The sequence below is a fragment of the Drosophila melanogaster genome, chromosome 3R, assembly GCF_000001215.4.
Source record: "Drosophila melanogaster chromosome 3R".
In the NCBI taxonomy this organism is placed as follows: Eukaryota; Metazoa; Arthropoda; class Insecta; order Diptera; family Drosophilidae; genus Drosophila; species Drosophila melanogaster.
Genome location: NT_033777.3, coordinates 13,630,873 through 13,646,870, shown reverse-complemented (window position 1 = coordinate 13,646,870; position 15,998 = coordinate 13,630,873). Strand labels below are relative to the sequence as shown.

General features: G+C 39.0%; 2 protein-coding genes and 1 long non-coding RNA gene across 8 annotated transcripts; 2 read left to right on the top strand and 1 right to left on the bottom strand.

Annotated features, from left to right (window-relative positions):
- The first annotated feature begins 566 nt into the window (after positions 1–566).
- sqd (squid) lies at positions 567–12,009 on the top strand. 5 transcript variants are annotated; one of them, NM_206481.2, is made up of 9 exons: positions 567–1,118; positions 2,301–2,512; positions 3,662–3,702; positions 3,768–4,042; positions 4,116–4,359; positions 4,444–4,572; positions 9,793–9,900; positions 10,346–10,505; positions 10,567–10,828. In NM_206481.2, the coding sequence occupies exons 5-8, from the start codon at positions 4,131–4,133 to the stop codon at positions 10,414–10,416; spliced, it is 537 nt and encodes a 178-aa protein (NP_996203.1). In that variant the 5' UTR covers positions 567–1,118; positions 2,301–2,512; positions 3,662–3,702; positions 3,768–4,042; positions 4,116–4,130; the 3' UTR covers positions 10,417–10,505; positions 10,567–10,828. The 5 variants fall into 5 exon arrangements, with proteins under 5 accessions (NP_996203.1, NP_731825.1, NP_001247088.1 ...); NM_169528.2 differs by lacking the exon at positions 2,301–2,512 and having other exon boundaries at positions 10,567–11,172; NM_001260159.2 differs by lacking the exons at positions 2,301–2,512; positions 9,793–9,900 and having other exon boundaries at positions 10,567–12,009.
- Positions 12,010–14,929, bottom strand: CG10841 (uncharacterized protein). 2 transcript variants are annotated; one of them, NM_142042.3, is made up of 9 exons: positions 14,774–14,929; positions 14,570–14,696; positions 14,353–14,496; positions 14,121–14,293; positions 13,854–14,060; positions 13,411–13,792; positions 13,136–13,346; positions 12,639–13,076; positions 12,010–12,577 (listed from the first exon to the last, which is right to left on the bottom strand). In NM_142042.3, the coding sequence occupies exons 1-9, from the start codon at positions 14,807–14,809 to the stop codon at positions 12,109–12,111; spliced, it is 2,187 nt and encodes a 728-aa protein (NP_650299.1). In that variant the 5' UTR covers positions 14,810–14,929; the 3' UTR covers positions 12,010–12,108. The 2 variants fall into 2 exon arrangements, with proteins under 2 accessions (NP_650299.1, NP_001247087.1); NM_001260158.1 differs by having other exon boundaries at positions 14,570–14,693.
- A 562-nt stretch (positions 14,930–15,491) lies between these two features.
- Positions 15,492–15,998, top strand: lncRNA:CR45594 (long non-coding RNA:CR45594). Its single transcript, NR_125159.1, has one exon. It is a non-coding gene; the product is annotated as a long non-coding RNA:CR45594 (long non-coding RNA).

The window sequence follows — 15,998 nt, the reverse complement described above, 5'->3', positions numbered from 1 at the left end:
ATTTGAGCTCAATTAAGCTCATTTTAGGGGCGCTAAGTTTCTTTTAAATAGTTTTATAAAACTTATTTTCATTTTAGCCATTTCCGATTTTTTGAGTAAGCTCATGAAACACCTTTCTTTAAAGGAAACATTTTATATAGCAAATAAATAAAAACCATAATAACGTTATATTATAACCTGTTGGGAAATCCGAATATGAAAATTGTATAAATTTTTGCAAAAAATAAAAATATTTAATATAAACCAATTAAATGATTTAAAATATTGTTGATGTTTCAGCCTATAAGAAGTTAATATGAAAATTCGATTTTAAACAATTCTTTGTATGTAAATGTTGTTTTCGTTCCCAACACATAGTAAATAATGAACATTGTATTTTTTATATTTATAAAATTATAAATGTTTATGAAATACTTAATATTTATTTAAATATTTAAACCTTTAATACAACTAAAATGAATTTATAAACCAAGTAACTTGTCCATTGTGTAAACTGGGCTTTAAAATATTTGTATAAAATTTTTGGTATTCTTTTCATTTTCTCTTCATAGGTGTGTGTACATTGTATAAATCAAAGCTGCCATACTGCAAGCAGACAAGTCACGCGCCCATTTAGCTCCTTATATAGGCTTATTTGGGGTGGTATCGTACAGAAAATCCCAATTTAATCCTTGGCAAATGTATAGCTAACAATCTCCAGGTAGAGCAAGCAAATACAATACAAATATTTACCAAAATAATACCAAATCGACTTGACTGGGAAAACATCAAGGTGGCAACGCCGCACCCATATACACACGCTGTCGTTTGCATTTATCATTTTCCGGTCGTCATTTCATTCGTACGCGCGACTTTTTGGCGAGTGTGTATAAAAATCTCCGGCTCTGCGTAAAAAACGAATATCGTGCTGCCTAGCCCCCGAAATTAGTAGATCAGTCGAAAACACACAAAATGGCCGAGAACAAGCAAGTGGATACAGAAATAAACGGCGAGGATTTCACCAAGGACGTGACTGCCGACGGTCCGGGATCTGAAAATGGTGATGCGGGCGCCGCCGGCTCGACCAACGGCAGTTCGGACAACCAATCGGCCGCATCCGGCCAGCGGGACGACGACAGGTATGTCCATTATCCGGCGGATACGTTTTTTTTTTGTTCTTTTTTATTTTTGCAACGGGCAACCGATGATCATGTGCCCCCCATAGATTTTCTGCTTCTACATAGTGTATATTGCCTACTCTGTTACGTAAATGCAAAGCTAACGTCGTTGGTCGAGTTTCATTGGATTTTACGGGGTTCTGCGGGGGAAGTCTGACCCCTTTTGTGTTCTCTCTCGCTTGCGCTCGTGCGTCGGAGTGTGTTTAAGTGTGTGTGTGTGAGGTGTCGGTGCGACTGTACTTCAGTCATATTAATAGAATCTTCGGGCCAAAATGCATCATCACAGTCTCGGGAGACATGGAAAATTTTCAACGTTTTCCCCTGCACACACACGCACTTTCCGCAATGAAAACCAGAGTTTTCTTAAGCTAGGAGCACATTTTCTCCCCTTTGTGAGGTTATGTTTGTTTCCCACGTTGCCCCACAGACACACTGTGACGCATACGAACACAAATCATACGGTTGCCTTTCACTTGCAAAAAATGTGGCGAAAAAAAACGTTGGAAAAAGTTATGTTTGTATTTGTCAGTGTATTCTTTTTAATTCGCATTACTCTTTGTTTCGGCTATTTCGTTGTTATTTTGTGCTCTTCCAGTTTTGTACCCAAAATGGCGGCTGCATACAGGCATACATACCAACCTAACGCCCGCTGTTCTGTAGGTGTGTGCGTGTTTTGCAGTTTTCACTTATTCTCTTGCTTGCCGGCTTCGCTCGCTCGCCACCTCTTTTGCGCGCTCTTACTCTCAGAGAGCGACAGCCGGCGTTGTTTGGAGTTGCCAAGGCGCCAAAATATTAATTTAACGAACAATTAATGTAAATTATAAATGATAAATAATTTTGATGGATTAAAGCATAGAGATAATGATGATCAAGTAGAATGGTCCTCTTGTTTGCTCCCCTGCGTTTTGGTTTTTAGGTCTAGCGTACACTTCATTTGCCCATCCTTTATGATCATTTTATATCTAAGTTTAATCTTAAGTCACACGATACTGTACATTTAAACGATAATACGAAACCAGCGCTGACGAAGCAGATGCAGATTATTCCCCGTAAAGGAAGAAGGACGAAATGGAGAAATTAAATCGAAAATCATAGCTTATCCTGTTGTCTTGTGAGCGAACTAACCTTGTTCCTCTCCGGCAGGTTTTGAGAGAAGTGAAATGCCCCAGGTCAGGGTTTTAAGCTATGCTCAAGACGGATATGGATTCGGATATGGATTTGGATTCGTATTCCTGCCCCCGGCAAACGGTTACGGATTCGGATTCGGATTCGGCGGACTTATACTTGGAGGATATGCAACCCTCTCCACACTCCAGTCTCCAAAAGTCTCCGCTCCGCCGATACTGATGCTGATGGTATTTATCTATCCAAAACTAAAACAAACAAACAATCAGTCAGTCAGCCAATATATAGAACTATCAACACACAAAATTATCAAGAAATAATCTCGATTTAAAATTGGATCCATATGTAAACTGTATACGAGTATATATTGTATTGTATCTCTTAACGTATAACTTGTAAATTACCTAAAAAAAAAAGAAAAACAAAAAAGTACCAAGTAATCGGAGACAGAGAGAGACCGAGTGAAAAAGAGACTCGCAGTTTTTTCGTTTTGTTTTATGAAGCTCAAAAACTATACATTATATATCGCCCGAAGAAAGAAACACAATGAACGAATGTAACGTAACGAATTGCCACAAAAAAGAAGCACAAATCACTAAATTGCAATCGAAATTCCGCCGCCGTGTGATGAGACTGTTCCAAATTTGCCGGGAATCCGCCGAGAACGATGAGATATCTTTCCAAAAAGTCCAGAAATCAATGAGTAACGTACACATCATAGTAAACTATAAGTGTCTGCATATTTTTTCAACATTCCTTTTTATAAAAAAAAAAAAATATAAAATAAAATAAACAGCCAAATAAAGAAAGTAAAACTAACCACAATCCAGCATAAAAACCTTTGCATTCTTTTCTCTCATCCTATTGAATAAAGACTAATTGTTAATTGTTATTTGTACAGACAAAGACTCTTAAGCATACCCAAAACAAAAACTTAATAATTCACTCTTGCATATCTTATATATACTATATATCTATATCTTTCGCTCGTTTTGTGTCTCTCGATCGATCGCTCGCTCGCTCCTCGAACTCTTTCGCTCATTCCGAGTTTGCAAGTATTTTGACACTATCCGATCAATTCTTTGATTGCAATACAGTAACTAAAGCAATTTTTCACTTCAAATTTGGTGAGTTTTTTTTATTCGTTTTGTATTCTTGCCCAGTCATCAAATTCTTTTGCAGCCAATACGAAAATCAGTAAGAGAAGAAAAAATTTAAAGTAAATTAAGAAAGTATTTGCCTCGCGCATCAAACACAACCTATTTTTCGTGCCTGATTTTCCCAGATAAACCTTTTCCTACCAAAATATTTCCCTAAATCTATATTGAAATGTTTTAAGATACCATCAATCTAACCAATTAATCTTTAAACTTTCGCAGGAAACTGTTTGTCGGTGGTCTGAGCTGGGAAACGACTGAGAGTAAGTATAAAACTAAAACGAAGTAAATAAACAAATGCTAACAAGTTGCTTTTCTATTATTTCAGAGGAACTCCGCGATCACTTCGGCAAATATGGCGAGATCGAGAGCATCAATGTCAAGACAGATCCCCAGACCGGTCGGTCCCGAGGATTCGCCTTCATCGTGTTTACAAACACCGAGGCCATTGACAAAGTCAGCGCCGCGGATGAGCACATAATCAACAGCAAGAAGGTCGATCCCAAGAAGGCCAAGGCCAGGCACGGCAAGATCTTTGTCGGCGGCCTCACCACAGAGATCAGCGATGAGGAGATTAAGACCTACTTTGGACAGTTCGGCAATGTAAGTAACCCTAAAGCGGTAGACCTTTTGGAATTTGCCAATAATGATTTACTTAAATTCTTTTTGTTTAAAGATCGTCGAGGTGGAGATGCCATTCGACAAGCAAAAGTCGCAGCGCAAAGGATTCTGCTTCATCACCTTCGATTCGGAGCAGGTGGTGACAGATTTGCTGAAGACGCCCAAGCAGAAGATCGCCGGCAAGGAGGTCGATGTTAAGCGTGCGACGCCCAAGCCGGAGAACCAGATGATGGGCGGTATGCGTGGTGGACCACGCGGTGGTATGCGCGGCGGACGCGGTGGCTACGGAGGACGAGGTGGTTAGTACAGCCGCTAACGAAGCAGTGCATTTTTGCTTCTTATGGAAACCGGCTCTAAACTATATATTTCACACCATCCCATAGGCTACAACAACCAGTGGGACGGACAGGGATCATACGGCGGCTATGGCGGCGGCTACGGCGGATATGGTGCCGGTGGTTATGGCGACTACTATGCCGGCGGCTACTATAATGGATATGACTACGGTTATGGTAAATACAACAAACAACAAAGTAGTGCTCAAAACAATTATTACAATAACAACACGTCGAGTAATTACCATCAAAACAAGAACAATAGCAACAACTATCAGCAGTTCTAAGTAGAGCCTCAGCCGCATAGAGCTGGCCTGGCCAGCAACAAAATCAGAAAGAAATAATCAAACAAAGCAAACAACAACAACCGCAGAATATAAAAACCTTCTAATTTTTGCCATAGACCTGATCTGATCCAAAATTTCCACGTTGTTGTGTTTCCCATTCAAACAAAACTGAGAGAAAAACAAAAACAAAAAGTTTAGCTGCATTTCGATATATAGTACCATATATATATATATATATATATTTATATATGCTTATATACCGCATGCATTGTCTATATGCATATTTGCATATAAATCATGTTGGTATATGATGTCAATGAACAACAACATCAAAAACAACAACAAGAACAAGAACAACTACGAAAGCAACGTCGCTAAAAACAAGAAAACTTTTAAAAATTGTAGATTTGAAAGAGAGAAAACAAGAAACATTTCTTTAATGCTAACATATAAATTTTAATCTAATCGTTCATTTTATATTGAAAAAAATGTGTATTTTGACAGACAATTTTCATCATTTAATAATAACAAGCAAAATCGCAATTTTTATATACACATTTATATCTATCTTATTAAATATAAACCTACGTATAATTTTAAAGGCATATAATTGATGTTTAAAATTTTAAAGCGTACCTTTTAAACGAGAATTCATTTAAACGAAACATTTAATTACCAATTATTAGTTGAGTAGCATTTAAACATAAAACTGACGAAGCGTGTGTAAAAAAAAAGATGTGTTGTTAATAGAGTGAGAAGGAGCGATGAGAAAAGTAGACGTGACGTTCAAGTCGAGGCATATATAATGCTACCATCCTGCCATTTATATGCGACCACCACCAGACCGGACCAACCAACAAACAACAACAACAACCAGAACAACATCAACAACAACTTGGTTGCCTTCAACAGACTTTCCAAAGATGACAAATACCTCAAACGCAAGGGCAGCAAACAAACAACCAGAAGAACAGAAAGAAACCCCAGACATAACAACAAACAAAGAAACATGAAACACAAGAGAGGAGCATGTGCCAATTATGTGAAACTGTGTGAAACGCCAGTGTTTTTGGCCTTTTGCGCAATTGCAACTTGTGCCTTTTTTTAATTGTTAACTAAACTGTTATTGTTTGAACACACTGAAATCAAAATCTGTTGAAACACACAAACACCCACACTACACACACACACCCACTTTCCCGCCAGCAATCCCATAAAATAGTTATTTAAATAGTTTCACCTTTTGTTTTGTTTAACAAAACACTAAACAACAAGCAACCAGAACAGAAACGACAACAAACAAACAAAAAACAAAACACACGAAACGCGTAATCAAAGCTTTGATTCAATGTCTATTTAAATATATATATACCTTATATATAGCATATAAATATATTTTTAGATACATATTATTATTCCGGCAACGGGATAATATTCACGTTCTTTGCAATGCATATGTTTTCGTATGCACCATACGTCAATATACCTACCATATATATTTATATCAAATATATACAAATGTTATATATTTATACATAAAACGTAACATTTAACTATGGTACTATTTTTGATAGTATTATTTTAAGGCAAATCCTTGTAAAAAACAACTACAATACGATAAGAGCACAACAACCAGAAGCTCTGAAAAGATCTGAAGGCCCCGGGGGGTCCAAAAAAGTCAGTGCAGTGCATCCGGGATATTATCATTCCGGTGGAACCACTGCTGCAGCACCCCCCCGCAGCCTCATTCGTTAGATCGTTCTTTTATTTGCTTTATTTGCATTTCCGCTGCACTTTCTTGACCAAAACGTAACGTAATGTCCGAAGCAATCCATTTTTGAGGCTTGTCTTCAGTTGCACCGCTAGCGCATTGCGGCATTCTGCATGTTCATACGTTGATTCCAGGATAAAAAACCACAAACAAACAACTAACTAACTTACTGAACAACGACAAGTAATTACAACTGCAATAGCAACATCAACAACATCTTAATTGTAGCAGTACAAAAATGCAACTTTTCCAACAAAAAAAAAAAAAAAAAAAGAAAGAAAGAAAAACGATTCATAAAAACACACTTCGTCAATTTTAGTAATTTTAATTCAAGCATATATACATATATAATTTTTTCTTATGGTTTCACATACACAAGCATTGCTAATCGCAAATGTATATATAAATACCTCTTATAATTCGTATATCTTTGAATTTGAAATTTAGCAGAACCTTGAAATGAACTTTTTGCTAATAATTATCCTATCAAATGTTGTCAATGTGCGTCGACAATTTGACTGTATACCAATTATATATACATTTGTACATTTACATACACCTTTAATCATAAACTTTGAGTAAATTGTTTTACAAAGAAATTGCATGTTTCTCAATGTTTTTAGCAAGTTGTCTGTATACAAAGAAAACCAAACAAAAAAATCTAGGCAAGATAAGAAAAAAATTTATTGACATTTATATTAAAGTTATCCCAGAAAGAAAAGTTTTTATATAAATTTTATGCTATATTTTTATTAATTAATATACCGATTATTATGATGTTTAAATGTGTAAACAAATTTTTTTGATATAAACAAAATTTTTGTATACCTTTACATATACTTACCATACAATTATAGCAATAATTTTGTGCCCCCACTTTATATTAAAACCCTAATAACAATATATTCTTAGACTTTATAATTTCCTATTCCGTTACTACTCTACAACTACAACTTGAAATTCTAAAACTAACCAACCAGACCACAAAAATAAAAGTGCGGGGAGCTGTAGCTTAAGCACCGAGTTAGATCTGTTGAATAAATTAATGCCAAGTACGCAGATCGGGTGTTTCGGTTCCCACTCCCCGCATTTGTACCCGTTAATTATGTAATATTACTTTCGTAACTATGATTTTTGAACATATTTATATACGATTATATGATTGTAAAACCGAATTTTCCGATGTTTCGCCTCACAAAAACGAAAAAAAAAAGAAATCAAACTAAACGAACCCAAAACATAAGTAAAAGAAACCCCAATGAGAGTTCAACTCAAAACACAGCCACCAACCACCCAAAAGCGAATATCCAAAAACGATCGCAAGCTGCGCGCCTTTGTCTTGTCCAAGCTTCTCGCAAGCGGTTAACCGATTGCCCGGCCGACCCGGTAACCGATACAACCGGTGACCGAGGGTCCTTGGTGAGAACAACACCAGTAGAGCCACTATATCCATCTACTATCCACCGACATCCGAACAAAGCAATCAATCAGGCAATCAAGCAACCAAGCGACCAGAGATCGAGCAATCGAGCGATCCGCCATGCAAAACCGCACCAACAGTGTTAACTTTTCACTTAACTGTAACGTTTTTCATTTTTTACTTAAATCTTCCTTTTTCTATTACATTTAAAACGTATATATTTACAAGTAACTTAGCGTAATTAATATTTGTTTTTAGTAAAATGCATTGAAAAACTCTAAAAAAAAAAGAAGAAAGATGAAATGATAATATAATGGAACCACTAAAGTAATGAATGAATTAAAATATTGTCATACCGATTCTGAGACAACTCTTAAGCTACAAATCCAGTTTTCTTGTTTTTAACAACAGCTACAACAACAACAGAAATGAACACGAAGAGTAATTATTATAATCATTATATTAACTCGAGAGTATAAAGTAAAATTTGTTGACTATTTGCATTTGTTTTTGTTTTTCGCAAAACGTTTTCTATGACACGCAAAATAATAATATATTCGCGACAGACCACTCCGCATCCTCATCCCCCTTCCCTTCCCCCTTGACCAGCCTTGTAATTCCCGAAGATCCTTCAATGGGAGTGATATAAAAGAAAATTCACGAAAAATTCAAAATGATCATTTTATTACTTTTTGCTGAGGTGAGACATTCAAAATACACACACACAAGAGCAGCAAATGAATTCACAAATTTTTTTGGCAAAAACCTTACAAAATTATTTACCGAATATTTTCAATCGAACGTTTACAAAGTAATTAATTTGAAATTGAAATGCTGAAATTGTTGTGTGGAAAATGAGGTAAAAATTAAAAAACATAAATGCATAACGAGTGCTGTAAGGAAATGAGAAATCGAATGAATTGAAATATCCATTGCAATACATTGTGAAACATGTTAATAAGTCGAGTCGCGTCCGGTCGACAACTAACCAAAATCTGAGACAACAACCAGAGTTATATTATATAATTATATATAACGAAGCGAAATAACAACCACCAATCCAATCGAGAACCGCATGTATGTGTGAGCGCCGCCTTGCGCCATTTTCCTCGACATTTGCAAGAGGAAAGCGAGTGAAAATTGTTTTTTAAATTTTTATTGTGTACCAGCAACCAACAGCTACAACAATCGACAACTACACATGTTAGAGCAACATTTTAACCATCAATCTTATAATCAAAATCCACAAACAAGAAAAATGAGCAAATAAAAGAAAAACGAAAAAAAAAAAAAACAAACCAGACAACAATTTTGTGTGTATTTCAGTTTCCGCCCACAACCCACCCCTGATCTCTCACCCAACACCAACCACAATCTCCTCCGGATCCGGAGCAGGTGATTCCTTTCCAGCTCGCTCGCGGTATGTGCCATTTGAATTGTCTCCCCTCGGCTCGTCGGCGTCGTCCAAAACTGGGCGGCACAAATTTTGACCAAGCGAAAAAGTAAAAGAATACAATTCCCCGATCCAAGTAATAGATAGTTCCACTCGACTGAAAATCCTGCCAACTAGCGCCAGTTCTTGTAAAGTGTATTGTAATCAAATATTTTATCAGATTTTGTGTCAAATGAGGTCATTAAACGTTGTAAATTTATTGTGATAACATGTTAGTAAATGTAAATTGTAAGAATTCAACAATTCAACAACCAAGTCGTGACCACTTGGCTCACAATTCCTAGCAATAATTTAGGCTAAAGTAGTTGGCAGTACCAATTAGACCCATCTTATTTTAGTTCGTGTCGTTTTACACCATTTTATAAGATAAGCTTTGTTTGTGTTTTCATCAATTTTCTGTACGACCCAATCTGCGCATGCTGTGTGTGTGATTGATTGCACCACGAAATGCCATTGCAACCAAAAGACGGCTACGGTTACGGCGGCGGCTTTGAGGGTAACGGCTACGGCGGAGGCGGTGGTGGCAATATGGGCGGCGGTCGCGGTGGACCCCGCGGCGGCGGCGGCCCCAAAGGTATTAACACTAAGAAGCGCCTAGCAAAAAAAAAAATAAAATAACTATCTGTAACCAACGAACTGTTGGGCCCTCATTCCTCCTATTAAAAAAAATACATAGTGTAGTCTCTACTATTCGCAATGATTTTAATTATGTTTGTAAAGCAGTTTCATCGTTTTTGGTTTATATCCTTCCTCCATTGGCTTTTCATGACTTATGTTTTACTTTATTTTGCTATGCTGTGCTGCCCCCCCACTAGAATTGGTCAAAATTTTCAAAAAAATAACAAAAAATGAAAACCGAAGTCGTTTGGCGTAGTTAATGATATCTATAGATGAACCCCTCTCCTTTCCTACCCGCAGATGTTGAGCATGTCTTTCTTTTTGCCTGATTTAATCTGATACTCTCGATTCGAATTTAACTGACTAATGCCTTGCACACTTTCCAAACGTTTCCACAACAGGCGGTGGCGGTTTTAACGGTGGCAAGCAGCGCGGAGGCGGTGGACGCCAGCAGCGGCATCAGCCCTACTAAAAAGTGGGCAGGGGGCGTGGGCATTGGGTATCTCGCATTCTCCGGATAACTGCAAACTATTTGAATTTTACCTAGTTTAGTTTGTTATGGTGAGTTAAAAGCCATCGACGCTTTGTTGCCAGTTCATTAAAGTTGATTATATCATTGCAGCATTACTACAAGAAGCAACACACATCTCTGCAACAACACCATCTGGGTAACCGCATATATACATACGCCGTTGTATATATCTGTATGAAAGAAATGAGGAAAAAAGGAAATGAATAGACTGGCTGGCTGGGAGCAATAATATCAACATCAGCAACCTTAACACACCTTTACACACTTGATGTGTAGCACCATTCCAACAACAGCATCATACGCAGCTAAAAAACATCATTTATACAATACAAGGCAAACCACAAAGCAAAACAAGAAAAAAAAAAAACAACACAAATAGATACACACACATAGTTAGGCATACACATGTAATTTTTCAGCAAGTGGCTAATTTTTCATAGCCACACGCTCATTAAGCCGACAAACCAACCAACCAAACAACCAACCAACCGCCCACCAAACAACCCTTCAACCCGTGCAAAACCACAAGACAACATTGCAGGGAAACGTGGCAAACAACATTTGCCAAACTAACTGCTGTGCAATGCTCACGTTGTCTGTGTGTCGAAACTAATTTGTTTTTCTAATGTAGTCCCATACATTATGCGAGGTAATTGTTTAACGCGTCAGTAGAGCACAGGATGTCGGAGAGATAGGAAAGATAGGAAAAAAAAACAGAAGAAATCAAACAAAAATACTTACAAAACAAAACAAAAAATACAGCTAAAATGTTTCATATATTACACAATACAATAGAGTATAAGTATTTGTTTAACTTTAATTATGAATTAACTGTAATATGTAATAATAATTATAGAACCAACAAACAAAAGAAGCAAGCATTGACTGGCTGGCACATCGGGTTGCCTTCTTCCCGTTCGATTGAGAAAAACTATATACGATATTCGATATACGATATACGACAAGACACAGGACAAGACAACAAAGCAGAAACAACCTACAACAAACAAACCACCATATTACATAATATACTAGTACAGAGCAGAGAAAGCGGAAACGATATTAGTTTTTGTTTTCCGGATATGTGTATTACGCTCATAGACTACATATATACATACATAATACATAATACATCTATATTTATGTACACTTCTGAAAGGGAAGAGATTTATATTTTAATAAAAATCTAAAGTCACACTCTCTACGTACACACCCACAATTGTATAGACCACTGCAAGAATGCGAATTGTTAAATCAAATCTATCTATGTATACACTACTATAGCTATATGAAAATCTTTATGAAATCGTCCGACCGTCAAGCTGAATGGATGGCATTAATATATGTAAATGCCGATGTGTGCTGGACGGGCAGTTTAGGTAGCATTTCGAGGAAATCAATACATGGAAGCGTGGATTTTCCCCCTTAAAAAAAAAAAGAAATTAAACATTCTCAAGCGAAATTACAACCTAACTTAATTGAATGATAGGAGATCAGTTTTAAAGCGAACATTACATTAAAGAAACCTAAATTAAAAGAATCCACCAATTGTTTTTTTTATTTTACTGATAACATTCAAAAATTTGGACAAATGATACACTTGGAATTTGGAGAGGGTTAGTTTTCGCGCCACTAATAGTTGCGCTTCATTTGACCGGTGGCAAAGAGCACGTCGAGGATTTTCAGGAACTCCCGGTAGTTGAACTCCATGCACATGCCCTTCTTCACGCCGAAGCACTTGCAGATCGCTTGGAACTCGCGGCTGCTCAGCATTACATGCATGTCGCGCACCGTGATGCCGCGCAGGAATTGATTCTGCGTGATCGAGCCGCACTGTTCGCGATCGAAGTCCTTGAACAGCTGACTCAGATTGGAGATCTCGTCCGGTTTGCGGGCCAACTTCATCAGGGCCTGCGAGCAGATGGTTCGCTCGTCGAAGCTCAGGAAGCAGTCGACGCAGTCCAGATTGGGCAAATGGAGCAGTGGCACGGCGGTCACCACCTGGTCACCCATGTTCGTGTCCAGTTGGATGAAGATCTCGTCGAGGGCCTTGCAGAAATCGCGATAGCGAATGCAGGACACGCGATTCGGTGAACGGAAGCTGGTCATGTTAAAAGGATATAAATGAAATATAATACATATACAAGTTGCGAATTACTCACATGTTGCACAAGATGTTAGCTTCCTCTTCCTTGATGATTACACTTGAGTTATCCAGGGCTCGCTTGAAGTCCGATTCAAGGATCTCGCCCTCGCGATGGCGATCGTAGTCCTTCATGAACTCGATGACGGCCACGCTCTTGACCACAGCCTGTCGCTTGGCGTTCGTAAGGATGCGCACGATCACCTCCTCGCTGACATCCTCGGGATCCAAATTGTCTCTCGCAAACGGTGGACACTCCACCAGTTGCTGCTTGGTGACCAGCGCTGGCATGGCATACTCCGCCGGATCGACGTCGTCCAAAAACTTGGTGTAGCAAAAGCCCAGCTCGTTTCCATACCGACTCAGCACAGAGTCCTGCTCCGGATCGGACAGAAGGATGCCATTGGTGCGAAAAATCTGCTTGGTAATGTTGCAACGCACATGTCCACTGTTGAGTCTGGAAAGGAAACGCCAAATAGTTCAATCTTCATTTAAGATCGGTATCGGTAAACTTACTTATCGTAGCTTCGGAAGAATGGATGCAGATAGAGGCGACGATTGCGGATGCGTATCTTAATCTTGGCCATGGCATCCTCACACAGATCACGAACATTAGCCGACACAGACTCCCAGGGCACGGCGCCGGGTCTGGGCAACTCCTGGATGTGACGAAGTGGCGATTCCACGACACACTGTGGCATCTTCTCCAGGTTCTTAATGGTGAATACTAAAAATATAATACATATATATATATAGAGAGTTTAGTGCTCATAGTGTTCATTACTCTTCACCTGTATCGATCTCATCAGCGAAATTGCGCCAACGCACTCGATTGATATCCACGGGATCAGTGTAGCGTTCCAGCAGAATGGACATTTCCCTTTGGGTCAGATATTTTCCCACTCCCATGTTCGATAGACCGCGCTCAAATTGATTCTTGGTGATGCTGCCCACGTTTAGGCTGTCATAGCACTCTAGGAACTCGGAGGTGCGCACTTGGTTCTTGTAGATGTAGTTCTGAATGCAGAACAGAATGTCGCACTGATTTCGATTCTTTTTGGGTGTACTGCAGGCATCGGGAAAGATTGGATGCACTGCCTTGCAACCATCAATAGCTGGCAGTTGGGAAAGTTCTAGGTCCACTAAACGTCCCGGAAAGTCCTTGATAATATCCTACATTCGGAACACATTTCATCATACGCGCGAATTCTTTAGCATTGAAGTTAGCACTTACATGTGAGTTGTCCAGCAGATGATGCTCGCCCAGGTATGCTATAATATTATCGATGTGCTTGAGGAAAGCCACATAGTTGACCAGGTAACCATCCTTCATATAGCGTCTGAGGAGGAGCAGAAAATCGGACTCCGAAAGTGGTATCTTCATAAAGTGCAGCACACGAGAAAAGTGCGCAACGGTAACAACTCCAACATTTTGTGCAATCTATAAATAAATGTAATAGCTTATTAATATGGTGGATATATGATTAAGCAAATCAATTACTAGTTCGTAGTCCTGAAAGTAGGGCATGAGCGGAATATTGCATAGTTGGGCAATCTTGAGCAGGATCAGGCAGAGACGTCGTCGATCCTCCGGCTGGGGTACAACATTCACATGCCAGGGATCGTTCCACTCCAGTCCCGTAGCTAGATCACTTTTGGCGGTCTTATGCAGTGCTAAAATTATATGTTAAATAGATATAGCATTGATACAATTTAACCAAAAACCAACTTACTTTCGCTGCAGACGACCTTGCAGAACTGACGATACGCTACGCGTCCATCTCGAATTTGGAAATAGTCAGTGACATCCCGGAGTTCCGACTCGGACAATCCGGCCACCTTGCGATACTTGCCCAGCACGGCGGTGAAAATGGGCTCTGGAGTAGATGGGTTAGGTCGTAAAAAGGGGGCGCAATAAAAATGGGAAATACATCCGAAGGATGTGCTCACCGGACACGAAGCCACTGCAACAGGGATCATGCTGCTTTAAGTCGGCGCAGATGTCAAAGTTATAACGAAAAATGGCGCCCTGGATTTTACGACATCCTCGCCAGATTTGATTTAGCTCCATCTCCTCCTAAACGGTGGCATTCAAATTAGTTGAATACGTTTAATGGCCAACACATATGACTGGCAATAGAATGGACAACTCACTCTGTCATCACCCTCTTTAATCTTGGTCGAATGCATCTTGGTTTGGTAAAAACTTTTTTCGGATTTTTTATTTTTCGATTTGCAGCACAATATGTGGAAAATGTTTACAAAACTCCTTAAAAGGTGTAAGGGTGTCTGTTTGTGTGTGTGTGTGTTAGCGGTAACCCGTTGAAACAATGAAATCAAGGGCTACTTGGCCAGCTTGGCCATTACAAATTGGATTTCTCCGCTGCGCCGTGTTTGCTTTGTTCCCGTTTCTCCCAGGATGCCGCGACTCACGCAAGGAAGCCGTCGAGCAGTGCTACACTAATCACTTCCTTCGCTGGCAGGACGCAAGGACCTGGGACCTGGGTCCCGGTGGCCAGGAGCCGGCTTTCACTTTTCTACAAATCGCCTCAAATCACGCGCTCATTCGTCCAGCAGTTTGTCGCAATGCCACCAACACTTTGATTCAATTTTCTATAAATGGCAGGGGTGAAGGAAAACAGCATGGGAAAACAAAAGGGGTGAGGGAAAAATATCACAATGATTGAAAAAAAAAAAACATCCTGGCATCATCAAATGCAATTTCATTTTATTGGAAAATCGCTGGCCAACCAACCAAGCAAACCGCATCTAAAGCCAACTAACAGTAACAAATCACTGGAAAAATAGCAATTACAAACTAAGTATTTTAAAATGTATATAAACATTTGGAAATTATTGTATAATTTTTTAAAGTCTCTTAATAGCAGTTAAGAAAAGAATCCAGTGTTAATATATTGTTAATATAGTTTCCTACTTTTAAACACCGTTCAAAGTGATTTTTAGACTCTATTGACATTTTTACGCACCTGATGTTGCCTCAAAATATTTACCTCAGTGTGGCAGCAGCAAAAGGCAACCTTGTGCAGAACTGACTCTTATGTTAGTAACCTAACCCAGTGACCCTACCACCCTGCAACGCCCAGTTCTAGTCAAGGTTGATTGGCGACGACAGGTGCCCATACACCCGTACACCTGCCCACTTCAAACTGGCCATTCTGGCCACTTCTGGCCACGCGACTAAAAATAAGCTAAAGGGCGGTCCTTGCTGGCATTTCTAGTGTTTGTTTAGATGCCCTTTTTGTTCCCAGAGTCACGAATGTCGCACTCTTATGGAGTCAATGCGCCAAATGCCTAGGTAAATATCATTGTTGGTGCAGTGATATTAATGTAGCATGATTGCATGAAAATGCTAAAGGTT